This window comes from Haliotis rubra, unplaced genomic scaffold (assembly GCF_003918875.1).
Source record: "Haliotis rubra isolate DU_JTF1 unplaced genomic scaffold, ASM391887v1 Scf254, whole genome shotgun sequence".
NCBI classification, from domain to species: domain Eukaryota; kingdom Metazoa; phylum Mollusca; class Gastropoda; order Lepetellida; family Haliotidae; genus Haliotis; species Haliotis rubra.
In genome coordinates this window covers 836,238-849,007 of record NW_025766603.1, presented here as the reverse complement: position 1 = coordinate 849,007, position 12,770 = coordinate 836,238, and the positions used below count along the sequence as shown (strand labels likewise).

Genomic DNA, 12,770 nt, shown 5'->3' with positions numbered 1-12,770 from the left:
AGGCATCCCAAAGCATATGGGGCTCCTTTCACGAAGCAACCTTTAATAAGGTTATCCTTAACTCCCATTCATTAACACTGCACTATGGTAACCTTCGTGACTTACGACCACCTTTGTGCTTTGTAAAAGCAGGCCCTGGTGTATAACCGCTAGGTTTGAACCCTGAATTTGGACACTTACAGCCAGTTGCCTTTAAGTACATCATTACATTTGTGAGACAGACAACGAGAACGAGAACAGAACGGAACCAATCATATCAAACAACAACAACAAAAACAGCAGTAGCAGCAACGTCACATTTCATTTCAAATTAAACACACATACTGAAGGCATTGACACAAACAATCGCAACTATTACACTTAATACAAAATATGTTGTCATGATTCTCGAATGTGCACGTGATACTTCCTCAGGGAGTTAATACAGTTTTAATTAATGGTATGTGTCAGCACTCAAATAACAACAGTACGTTAAAACATTACACAATAATTTAAAAGCACAAATAATAATACTAAAATATGAAACTTAAGAGAACATAAAATAACTTGAAGCATATTCCATTTTAGTAGCGTTTACGTGTGTTTATAGTGCATCTTTTGAGGATTTATTGAAATAAGGATTCGGGTTGTAGGGGTGGGGAAGGGTTTAAACTCTCCTTCACAGGGCTCCAGGAGGGGGCGCTCTCACAACACTTCGCTCAAGGGAGGGATGCACTCTCCGACATGTTGGCCCAGGCTTGTCAGTCACCCTTGCGTTTTCCCATCAGTGCGCCTGAAATAAGCATGGAATCTGCACATGATTCAGCGTTTTTGATCACTTTATAACAGTACTTGATACACCCCCCCTACTGGCCCGAAAAATAACATCACTGCAGTGAAGGAAATCAAACTGCGCCTAAAAACCCATACTGGCATATAGGGAAACCGTACATGGCTGAAGGAAATCCTATATGGCACAGAAGGAAATCCTATACGGCACAGAAGGAAATCCTATATGGCACAGAAGGAAACCAGACAGGACTGAAGAAATCCTTTCTGCACTTCCCCAATGAAATCCCCTTTGTATCAGAGTAACCCTTACTGAATTCGGGAGAGTCACTTTTCCAACATAACTCCACTTTGGTTCTGAAGGAACAATCCTCTCTGCACTCACCGAAGATCCGCTGGATGAAATCAGGCAGCAAAAGCTTTAGAATTGTAAGTAATATATTCTCTTGGTCTCCGTCTCCTGGAAGACAAGACAGACATGGTGAAAGAATTTATGCAGAGTACAAAAATAGGACCCAATGTCCTAAAATATCAATTTTCAAATCATACCATGCATGGGGAGAGTATCTGAACTTTGATGACGTAGAGCAAACACACATGTATAACAGTCTCAGAGGTCAATATCATGTGTTAGCGAACATTGACACTAGAAACTGTAAATATGGATATTTCACGGTATCCAGACTGACATTTGTTCACTGTGGACGTTATCCATACTGATATATGATCATCGTGGATGATTACATAATGCCATTTAGAAAGTGGTCAAATGTAACATATGTTATATTTGGGATTACACTTTCTTAGTAAAGTACAAATGTGGGCGTGTTCCATACTGATATATGATAAATGTGGGCGTATTCCATAGTGAGATATGATCAATGTGGATGTGTTCCATACTGATATATGATCAATGTGGGCGTATTCCATAGTGAGATATGATCAATATGGACGTGTTCCATACTGAGATATGATCAATATGGGCGTATTCCATACTGATATATGATAAATGTGGGCGTATTCCATACTGATATATGATAAATGTGGGCGTATTCCATAGTGAGATATGATCAATGTGGACGTGTTCCATACTGATATATGATCAATGTGGGCGTATTCCATAGTGAGATATGATCAATGTGGGCGTGTTCCATAGTGAGATATGATCAATGTGGGCGTATTCCATACTGATATATGATCAATGTGGGCGTGTTCCATACTGATATATGATCAATGTGGGCGTGTTCCATACTGATATATGACCAATGTGGGCGTATTCCATAGTGAGATATGATCAATGTGGATGTGTTCCATACTGATATATGATCAATGTGGGCGTATTCCATAGTGAGATATGATCAATGTGGGCGTGTTCCATAGTGAGATATGATCAATGTGGGCGTATTCCATACTGACATATGATCAATGTGGGCGTATTCCATAGTGAGATATGATCAATATGGACGTGTTCCATACTGAGATATGATCAATATGGGCGTATTCCATACTGATATATGATAAATGTGGGCGTATTCCATACTGATATATGATCAATGTGGGCGTATTCCATAGTGAGATATGATCAATGTGGACATGTTCCATACTGATATATGATCAATGTGGGCGTATTCCATAGTGAGATATGATCAATGTGGGCGTGTTCCATACTGATATATGATCAATGTGGGCGTGGTCCATACTGATATATGGTCAATGTGGACGTGGTCCATACTGATATATGGTCAATGTGGGCGTGGTCCATACTGATATATGATCAATGTGGGCGTATTCCATACTGATATATGATCAATGTGGGCGTATTCCATAGTGAGATATGATCAATGTGGACGTTATCCATGCTAAGATATGATCACATGGTGTGGCATACTCTCACATGGCACTCATTACCTCACGACACACTCTCTCTCACATGGTGTGGAACGCACTATCTCACATGAACCTTACTGTGTCATGCCACTCTCTCTCTCTCACACATGGTGTGGCATGTACCCCCCCTCACATGACATGGTGTGGCATGTACCCCCCCTCTCTCTATCTCTCTCTCACATGTGACACTCACAGTCTCATGACACACACTCTCTCTCATTGCGTGGCTCGGATACATGTATGACAGACCTTCCTCTGGGCGACGTTGGCTTCTCCGGAGATCCAACCCGGTGGCTTCGACGGTGTCCGCCGTTCCTTTCCTTAGTCCGACCACGTTTAATTTCCCTGTATTTCTCAATGCTTTGGAGGCATCATCACTGTTATCTGCAACAAACATCCGCTTGACACATTACATACTGGGAAAAGAGTATCATTGATGTCGGTTACGTCATGGTAACATCACAGTTATATCACAGGTACTTCATAGCTACATCACAGCTACTTTACAGGTACTTCATAGCTACATCACAGCTACTTTACAGGTACATCACAGCTACTTCATAGCTACATCACAGCTACTTTACAGGTACATCACAGCTACTTCATAGCTACATCACAGCTACTTTACAGGTACATCACAGCTACTTTACGGGTACTTCACAGGTACTTCATGGCTACATCACAGCTTTACAGGTACTTCACAGGTACTTCATAGCTACAGCACAGCTACTTTACTGGTATTTCACAGCTACTTCATAGCTACATCACAGCTACTTTACAGGTACATCACAGCTACTTCATAGCTACATCACAGCTACTTTACAGGTACATCACAGCTACTTTACGCGTACTTCACAGGTACTTCATGGCTACATCACAGCTTTACAGGTACTTCACAGGTACTTCATAGCTACAGCACAGCTACTTTACTGGTATTTCATAGCTACATCACAGGTACTTCATAGCTACATCACAGCTACTTTACAGGTACATCACAGCTACTTCATAGCTACTTTACAGGTACTTCACAGCTACTTTACAGGTACATCACAGCTACTTTACAGGTACTTCACAGATACTTCATAGCTACATCACAGCTACTTTACATGTACTTCATAGCTACATCACAGCTACTTTACATGTACTTCATAGCTACAGCACAGCTTACTTTACAGGTACTTCATAGCTACATCACAGGTACTTCACAGCTACATCACAACTAATTTACAGGTACTCACAGGTACTTCATAGCTACATCACAGCTACTTCAAAGCTATATCCGGGGTATCCAAGCTAGATGACCATATACAGGACCTATCTTGACACTAGTGCTTCGTGGTCTATGGCTAACACTAATGTGATATGATGTGAATATCATTGTGATCGGAAAATGACAAATAACAGAGTAAATAAATAACAGACAAATAACAGAAATAAATTCTGAGAGAGAGAGAAAGAAAGAGAGACAGAGAGAGAAGGTAGTGTGTGTGTGTGTGTGTGTGTTTACTTACTGTTTGCATAGAGAGAGAGAGAGAGAGAGAGAGAGAGAGAGAGAGAGAGAGAGAGAGAGAGAGAGAGAGAGAGAGAGGAGAGAGAGAGAGAGAGAGAGAGAGAGAGATATCCCAAATCTGAATTTACCAGCTCTCATCCCAGTGGCGGCGACGTGTTTGGAGTGTCCCTCAGCCTGCTTCCCTGTGACATCCACGGTAGCCTTGTTTGTTGCTGTGGATGTTGCTGCAGAGACAAAGTAAACACACATGCACACACTTATCTTGATCCATCTTTATAAAACTTAAGTTTTTGATTCAGAGAGATATTGTTGGTGACTGATGTTATTGCACACAGGTATAATTTTTAAAGACAGATCTCTGTTGCTGTGTTGTTGATACATATTGTTATTAACCTATATTGTTAAAAATAAATATTGACTTTTTCTGATTGCCATTATCTATTTGGCAGTAACTGATCCCTGCGTTGCATATAAATGTGCTCTTAACGTGCAAACGACGCACCTTCATAGTCTGTTTACTTAGGCATGTTATAAACCTATGGCCAATGTTGGCCATTGTCCTTGCAGTTGCTTCGCATTATGGAATAACCTCGGTAGAGGTTTTACGATTGCAGGTTTTACAATGACCATTGTAAAACCTCATACGAGGTACGAAGTTTTACAATGGTCGTTGTAAAACCTCATACCCTGATATGAGGTTTTCAAATGACCATTATTTATTACTGACACAACTTTATCTTGCTATGACAGATTGTAAAATGTCTCATTATTGAAAACTTCCAATATTTAGTGGCGATATTTGGTTTCGAATCCGCAACTCATCGCTCTCTAGCTTGGCGATTTTATCCACTACGCTACGAAGGATCGCTGTGAGGAATGAGATTGTTTGTCAGTATGAACCATGTGTTTCTCACAAGACAGGTACTGCGGGCAGCGCACGTGCAGGACACGGGTAGCGCGTGCAGAGCACGAGCAGTGCGCGTGGGGGGCAAGGTGTTGGCTGCCAGTCGCATCCCAGTTGACACCGGCTGTTCCATCATTTGCGGGCTGTTCCATCAATGTTGTTCTACTCAGTACATGCACAAATTGAAAATAGTACATATGTAATTTTTGTTGTCTTAGACGGTTTATAAGTTTGATAAAAGACTCCTCCTCGCTAACGCGCCCTCGGGATTTCCTTCCCCTGAGGTTTTACATTCTCAACCAAACCTCGGACTCGTCTTTTATCCTATACTTAAAACCCGTGAAGATGCGGGCTATAACACAGGCCCTGTCTTTGCGAGGATTAAAGGTGAGGTGAGGTGAAATTGGGTTTTACGTCGTGCTTGAGAATATTTCGCTCATATGACGACGTGCATGCATGCGTATATGTATGTGCGGCTGCTTGTACTAGCCCAGACTTAAGCTGGTTTTATAGTGCTAGCCCACTGAGATACCATGCCGCAGTGAAGCATGAATACCCCACTCAGACACATTATACTGACTCCGAGCCGACCAGTCCTTGTTGTACCCATTAATGCCGAGCGCCAGGCAGGGACCGAGAAGTACCAAATTTTGGTATGACGCTGTCGCGGTCGGGGATCGAACCCGCAACCTTCCGCTCTCCGGGCGGACGCTCTAACCACTACACCACGGAGGCGGTCGCGAGGATTAAAGATTGTAACACTTATAATAACTTTAAAACATAATATACTCATACAAACGAATAAGGGGAAACATGAAAGTACAAGTTCTTTATATATTTCCAGAATTTCACTCACAGTGCAATACATACCATGTGTTCCCTTATTTGTTCCTATGAGTATATATAAATCTTTTTGAGTACAATTATACTGCGAGGCATTTAGAGTCACTGGTCATCTCAAAAATCTTTTTATTATTACTATCATTATTTTAAATATTTTTTTAATCTTTAATCCTCGAAAAGACATGAGGGCCTGTGGGCTAGAACTGACCTTCGGGTGGTAAGGCTGGCTGACAAGTTTGATGCATGTGTACCGTTAAGCAACAAACAGGGGATAAGGTTGTTTAAAATGCTAATCCAAGGTGTTACAGCTGGTGTTATAACAGACACACGGGACGGCATTACCTTACTTACAGACCTAATCCTTTAGTATTGCTTTCGCTGTCTAGTGTTCATAAATCTTTGAACCCCATCTGTGTTTTTTTCTTTGCAGACGAGTTGAATCAAGAAGAGAATGTATACACTGTTCTTGGTCTAGCATCTATAGTTAGTCCATCTAAGATGCTGGATTTCTTTTCGATGTCACATGAGTGAGTGAATGAGTTTAGTTTTACGCCGCACTAAGTAATAGTAACTGTAAATAATCGAGTCTGGACCAGACAATCCAGTGATCAACAGCATGAGCATCGATCTGCGCAGTTGGGAACCGATGACATGTGTCAACCAAGTCAGCGAGCCTGACCACCCGATCCCGTTAGTCGCCTCTTACGAAGATCAATTCTAACCCGGACCTTCATGTCGATGTCACATGAACTAATACGGGTCTGTATGTATTGTCAAGTTATATTTTAAACGATATGCAATGTTTTTAGTGTATTGTTCTAAATTTTGAAAGTTTAGTTAGATGTTGCTGCAGCTATGTACTGCGAAGACATTACTACATATTCCTTTATTATAATAATAAATAATGTTATTTATTCGTATAGCCCTTATTTCCCAAGATAACCCAAGCAGCCTGTGAGGCGCAAGAAGGTTCATAGTCACATGACTTATCCCACCGGGTACCCATTTTCTGCTGGGTGAACAGGGGCAATTATGATGCATTTTAGCACGGTGTCATTTCTTGTCATTTGATCTGCACTACGGGTATACTCACCTATGTTATCCATACATCTGGAAATCAGGAAACACAGCACCAGGAGGAAACAGAAGGCCAGAATAAATATGTAGAAATCCATCTGCAACACAGGTTGATCTTTAATCCGTAAATTAGCCTGTATGTTTCATACAGTTAACAAACCCTATAGGGGGCGGTGTTAACAATAGAATTTATTCAGTATAAAGGCCACAGGCCCAAGTACAATATGAATGCAAGATATATACACACAAGGTGCTCAAGTTGACAACAGCAACATATGTGCATCTACGTTGAAAATATGTCCAGATACATTTACAGTGATGAGCAACGTACCATGAACGCGTCTTTGATAAAGTTTGCATAAAGAGCTATACATTTAGGGTTGGCAGTTTGAAGAATATATACTAGACAATCGTATTTACATATTTAATATTCATCACATATTTTAGTCGCAACCAATTATATATCGGACATTCTAGCATAAAATATAACTCATCTTTTAAGCATTTTTTCATAAAATGGACAAAACCGTTATTTTCAGGGTATACCTTCTTTTCTACCAGTATTCTTAATTATTTTTAATTCACCTAACCTTTAAAGTGAAACACATCTTCTTAAATCTTTATTATTTATTGTCAATAGGTATGATTCCATTTTAAAAGTTCTGGTAGAGTAGAAATCTTAATTAAAGTTGTCATTTAACATGGAAGGAACAGACTGAGTATAACAATCTTTATCCCTTTGGGAGAAGTGTGAAATAAATAAAACAGTGTTTACAATGTTCTGAAAATCCCAGGTATACTTAAAACCACAGATGCAGATTAATCTTTTAATTTCACTTGCCCATGACTTGCGTCCATTTTCATCCATTATTCTTTGTAGCATTAGGTAACATTGTTTAGGGTATCTGTTTTCTTCCATACTAAATAATTTACGCCAGTATTTGATGTATCTTATAATTGAATCACAGTAGATGTTATAACGACCACATTCAGCCACGACAGCAACATTTGTGCATGAACACCAACACCCAAAACATACTTACAAAATTGTGTATGGGATCTTTCTACTACCCATACATGGTAACCTAATATCTCTGAGCAGTAGAGAATAACTGGTTTTGTTTGTGTGTCAAACAATCTTTTTGATTACAGCTACTGCTTTACCCAAAAAGCCTAAAATAAAATTTTAGTTTTAGAATTTAGAATAGTGGTATATTATAAGGGCACACTGACGTCATTCTCTTCTCGGCCAATGGGGGCTGAAATGTTCCAACAGCAAGGCGAGGAAATCGTCACTAGTTGAGAAGTTGTTCCGGGTCTTGGGGATATTTACTTTTGATGAAAACCTGGTCAAGTGAGTAGATTACAGTAAGGGAATCCTCATTCTCAATGTGGAGAATCGATAACATATTCAATGAATCCTGTCCTTTTTGTTTTCAATGCCGTGATAAATCCTGTCCTTTATTTGAATGCTCGTCTGCGTAAGTAAGTTTAACGTAACGAAATTTTACGTCAGCATAATTGTCAAGAAAACTTTGTTCCCGAGTGCCTATCTCTGTCAATAATCCTTCGCAATACGTAATAGTAGAATCCAAAATTTGTGACAGATTCAGTTCGTTTCTCTGGAACATTGTGACACGTTTCTCCATGTAAGGTAAAACGTCTGATAACATGGAAACCGTTGCCACAAATGAAAATGCCTCAATTTTCTTTACAAGTCCAGGAGCTACAGGGTTTTTTCCTTAGTGTAGATTCCTCCTCCAGCTCAGTCACTAGTGCAGTCAAGTCTCGTAGATCGAACTGCTTGATTTAATGACAACCATCTCACAGCACACGGCTGCTTCAAACCTGAAAATTCTGTGCTGCATCTTTTAAAGTTCCCGTAAACGGTGATATCATGTAGCGGAGATTTCGCAAAGCTAAATATACTTCAGTCAGAGTCGTACGATATTCTAGAAAATATTTTGACATCTTGAGATTGTTCTGGAGAGGTAGGGGGTCATCAATTTTGCACATATGTACTAGGTGTGTGTAAGAGAGAGAGAGAGAGAGAGAGAGAGAGAGAGAGAGAGAGAGAGAGAGAGAGAGAGAGAGAGAGAGAGAGAGAGAGAGAGAGAGAGAGAGAGAGAGAGAGAGAGAGAGAGAGAGAGAGAGAAAGAGAAAAACAGAGAAAGAGAGAGCTTGAGAAAGAGAGCGAGAAAGGAGAGCTAAATATACTTCAGTCAGAGAAATTCTAGAGAGAGAGAGGTGTGTGTAAGAGAGAGAGAGAGAGAGAGAGAGAGAGAGAGAGAGAGAGAGAGAGAGAGAGAGAGAAAGAGAGAGAAAGAGAGAGAGAGAGTGAAAGAAGAGCGAGAAAGGGAGAGAGAAGAGAGAGGGAGAAAAACAGAGAAAGAGAGAGAGAGAAAGAGAGAGAGAAAAAAAGAGAGAGAGAGAGAGAGTAGGTAGAGTGTGTGTGTTTTTTTAGTTACTGTTTGCATACATTTTAGGGGCAGATTTCTGCATATTGATCCCTCCTTTGGTAAAATCATTCGATTTTGACGCAGCTTCACATATTTTGCAAGTTTTTCCCATGTTCACCTTTTACTTCGGGACCGTAAAGTAACCATTTAAATTCACGTTCGTCGTTAAAGTCTGCCACAGTCAGAATTTGTTTATCTCTTTCTTACCGCCATCTTTTTCTGTATTCCTTTTAGAAACTTTTTTTTATGTCACCAGTGTCGTGACTGTTTCGTTTACCCGTATCAGCGTCTGCCGCCCCCCACCCCTACCCACCCTCGAAAACACATCTCAAAATCGTCTGCTTGAGTTTGTCCGCCATGCTTTCCGGTTTATGTAGCTCGAAGCAAAGTGAAACGCAATAAGAAACATTTTGATTCCAGGCTACTACCATGTGCTAAAATAGCTAATGGGGATAGCCCAGTTTCTCTTTCCCAACAAAAACAGCGTAAGTAAATTGTATATTTCAAAAGTCGACGACATTTATTATTCAATGTTTTAAAAAGTACTTCGAATGATTGATTATTTCAGAAATTATATTACTGAAGTGAGTTGAACCAGCCGGTCCCTTGGACTGGCAGTCATTTAATATACCGGTGCTTGTCTAACATAACCGGTCTATTGCCGGTATTTGCTGGTTAACGGGAATACTGACGGGATGTTGATAAGTGCCTATCTTATCATATTCCTTTCCATTTAAGATTAGTCCTTTCACAGTTTAGATACAATTGTAGCTGGTCGCTATTGATAACACTGAATATACTCAAAGGTTGTGTTTCTATTGTAAACCGAAGGGTTTAGTCCATATTAAGACACATCGCTATACATGTGAGTATACTCTGTGAGACACATCTCTATATATGAGTGTATACTCTATGAGACACATCTCTATAAATGTGAGTAAATTTTGTGAGACACATCTCTATACATGTGCGTGTACTGTGTGAGACACATCTCTACACATGTGAGTATACTCTGTGAGACACATCTCTATGCATGTGAGTGTACTCTGTACAATTCTCTGTACATGTGAGTGTACTCTGTGAGACACATCTCTATGCATGTGAGTGTACTCTGTACACATCTCTGTACATGTGAGTGTACTCTGTGAGACACATCTCTATACATGTGAGTAAATTTTGTGAGACACATCTGTATACATGTGAGTGTACTCTGTGAGACACATCTCTATGCATGTGAGTGTACTCTGTGAGACACATCTCTGTACATGTGAGTGTACTCTGTGAGACACATCTCTATACATGTGAGTGTACTCTGTGAGACACATCTCTATACATGTGAGTAAATTTTGTGAGACACATCTCTATACATGTGAGTGTACTGTGTGAGACACATCTCTATACATGTGAGTGTACTCTGTGAGACACATCTCCATACATGTGAGTATACTCTGTGAGACACATCTCTATACATATGAGTGTACTCTGGGAGACACATCTCCATACATGTGATTGTACTCTGGGAGACACATCTCCATACATGTGAGTGTACTCTGTGAGACACATCTCTATACATGTGAGTGTACTCTGTCCACATCTCTATACATGTGAGTAAATTTTGTGAGACACATCTCTATACATGTGAGTGTACTCTGTACACATCTCTATACATGTGAGTATACTCTGTGAGACACATCTCTATACATGTGAGTATACTCTGTGAGACACATCTCTATACATGTGAGTATACTATGTGAGACACATCTCTATACATGTGAGTGTACTCTGTACACATCTCTATACATGTGAGTAAATTTTGTGAGACACATCGCTATACATGTGAGTGTACTCTGTGAGACACATCTCCATACATGTGAGTGTACTCTGTGAGACACATCTCTATACATGTGAGTGTACTCTGTGAGACACATCTCTATACATGTGAGTGTACTCTGTGAGACACATCTCTATAAATGTGAGTAAATTTTGTGAAACAGATCTCTATACATGTGAGTGTACTCTGTGAGACACATCTCTATACATGTGAGTGTACTCTGTGAGACACATCTCCATACATGTGAGTGTACTCTGTGAGACACATCTCTATAAATGTGAGTAAATTTTGTGAAACAGATCTCTATACATGTGAGTGTACTCTGTGAGACACATCTCTATACATGTGAGTGTACTCTGTGAGACACATCTCCATACATGTGAGTGTACTCTGTGAGACACATCTCCATACATGTGAGTGTACTCTGTGAGACATATAGATTATGACAAAAGACAATAGTTATCAAACCACTAATCAAGCTGCACGGAAATGATTTAAGGTTTTGCTGATGTAGAAATGCCGTATGGCAAAAGTGATATCGCAATGACCCAAGTCTATACTGATGTAGAATTTACCCAGGCATGCTTTTGAAATTAAAAGAAAGACTGAAGCTCAAGCTGATATTGCAATAACCCCGATTTATACTAATCAACATCCCTTTAAAAATACCCATTGTGATAATTATGACAAAGAGAAGTCGCAATTGTCCCAAAATACACGCCGACTTCCCAATTTATATTTACCGGTGTTGATAACCGAGCTCTTAACATGTAGCACATACGTTCAGCTCTTGTGATCCTAATTGTATGATCTGCCTTACCTGGGAAGATGTAATCCTCCTCTTCTTCGTTTAACGTTAGATCCACTTGTACCCCAACACTTGTATTTAGGGACTTGTTCCCCAACACTTGTATTTAGGGACTTGTTCCCCAACACTTGTATTTAGGCACTTGTACCCCAACACTTGTATTTAGGCACTTGTACCCAAACACTTGTATTACGGCACCTGCATCTACACATTTGAAAACAGACACCCGCACTACGGAAACACGGACCTTCATGTTCATGACACGTCATGTCTATAAATAGACGCAATTCCTCGAGAACGTTTGCTGACGCATTGAACTAGAACGTGTCCCCGAATTCAAAGCTACTAAATCAATCACAATTCTTGGAAATTAACGTCAAATGTAGTCCAACCTTCTCCGTACATTGAAAGAACTTACAGGGGACTTTCACAGGCCTCATACAAAACCTTCACGGGATACTATTTAGGTTTCCCTAAAGTACCTCGGAAGACAAAATTCAGGTATGTTGACTTAAATTGCACAACAAAGTAAATTGTAATGTTACTGAATTTCTTTAGGAAGCCCAGTGAGAAATCAATATTGACGCAGAAGGATTTGACATGTTGATTATACTGACACGTATAAGTCGATGGAGGAACTAGCTCAGTGAGAAAACATAAATAACAGCGCCTTCGGTGTTATG

General features: G+C 40.0%; 1 protein-coding gene across 5 annotated transcripts; it reads right to left on the bottom strand.

Annotated features, from left to right (window-relative positions):
- Positions 1-282: 282 nt before the first annotated feature.
- LOC124279662 lies at positions 283-12,587 on the bottom strand. Of its 5 annotated transcripts, none has more exons than XM_046715502.1 (7): positions 12,236-12,587; positions 12,100-12,158; positions 7,006-7,087; positions 4,294-4,389; positions 2,905-3,039; positions 1,154-1,228; positions 283-772 (listed from the first exon to the last, which is right to left on the bottom strand). In XM_046715502.1, the coding sequence occupies exons 3-7, from the start codon at positions 7,085-7,087 to the stop codon at positions 741-743; spliced, it is 420 nt and encodes a 139-aa protein (XP_046571458.1). In that variant the 5' UTR covers positions 12,100-12,158; positions 12,236-12,587; the 3' UTR covers positions 283-740. The 5 variants fall into 5 exon arrangements, with proteins under 5 accessions (XP_046571458.1, XP_046571459.1, XP_046571456.1 ...); XM_046715503.1 differs by having other exon boundaries at positions 12,100-12,151; XM_046715500.1 differs by having other exon boundaries at positions 12,100-12,170; positions 12,283-12,318.
- Positions 12,588-12,770: the final 183 nt, after the last annotated feature.

What these genes read in the sequence shown, in the direction of transcription:
- LOC124279662 (XM_046715502.1), bottom strand. Translation starts at nt 7,087, where the DNA reads ATGGATTTCTACATATTTATTCTGGCCTTCTGTTTCCTCCTGGTGCTG. An exon ending in CGCCACTGGGATGAGAGCTG is followed by an intron (nt 3,040 to 4,293) that starts GTAAATTCAGAT and finishes TGTTTGTTGCAG; the next exon opens with ATAACAGTGATGATGCCTCC. An exon ending in TTTCATCCAGCGGATCTTCG is followed by an intron (nt 773 to 1,153) that starts GTGAGTGCAGAG and finishes TGCTTATTTCAG; the next exon opens with GCGCACTGATGGGAAAACGC.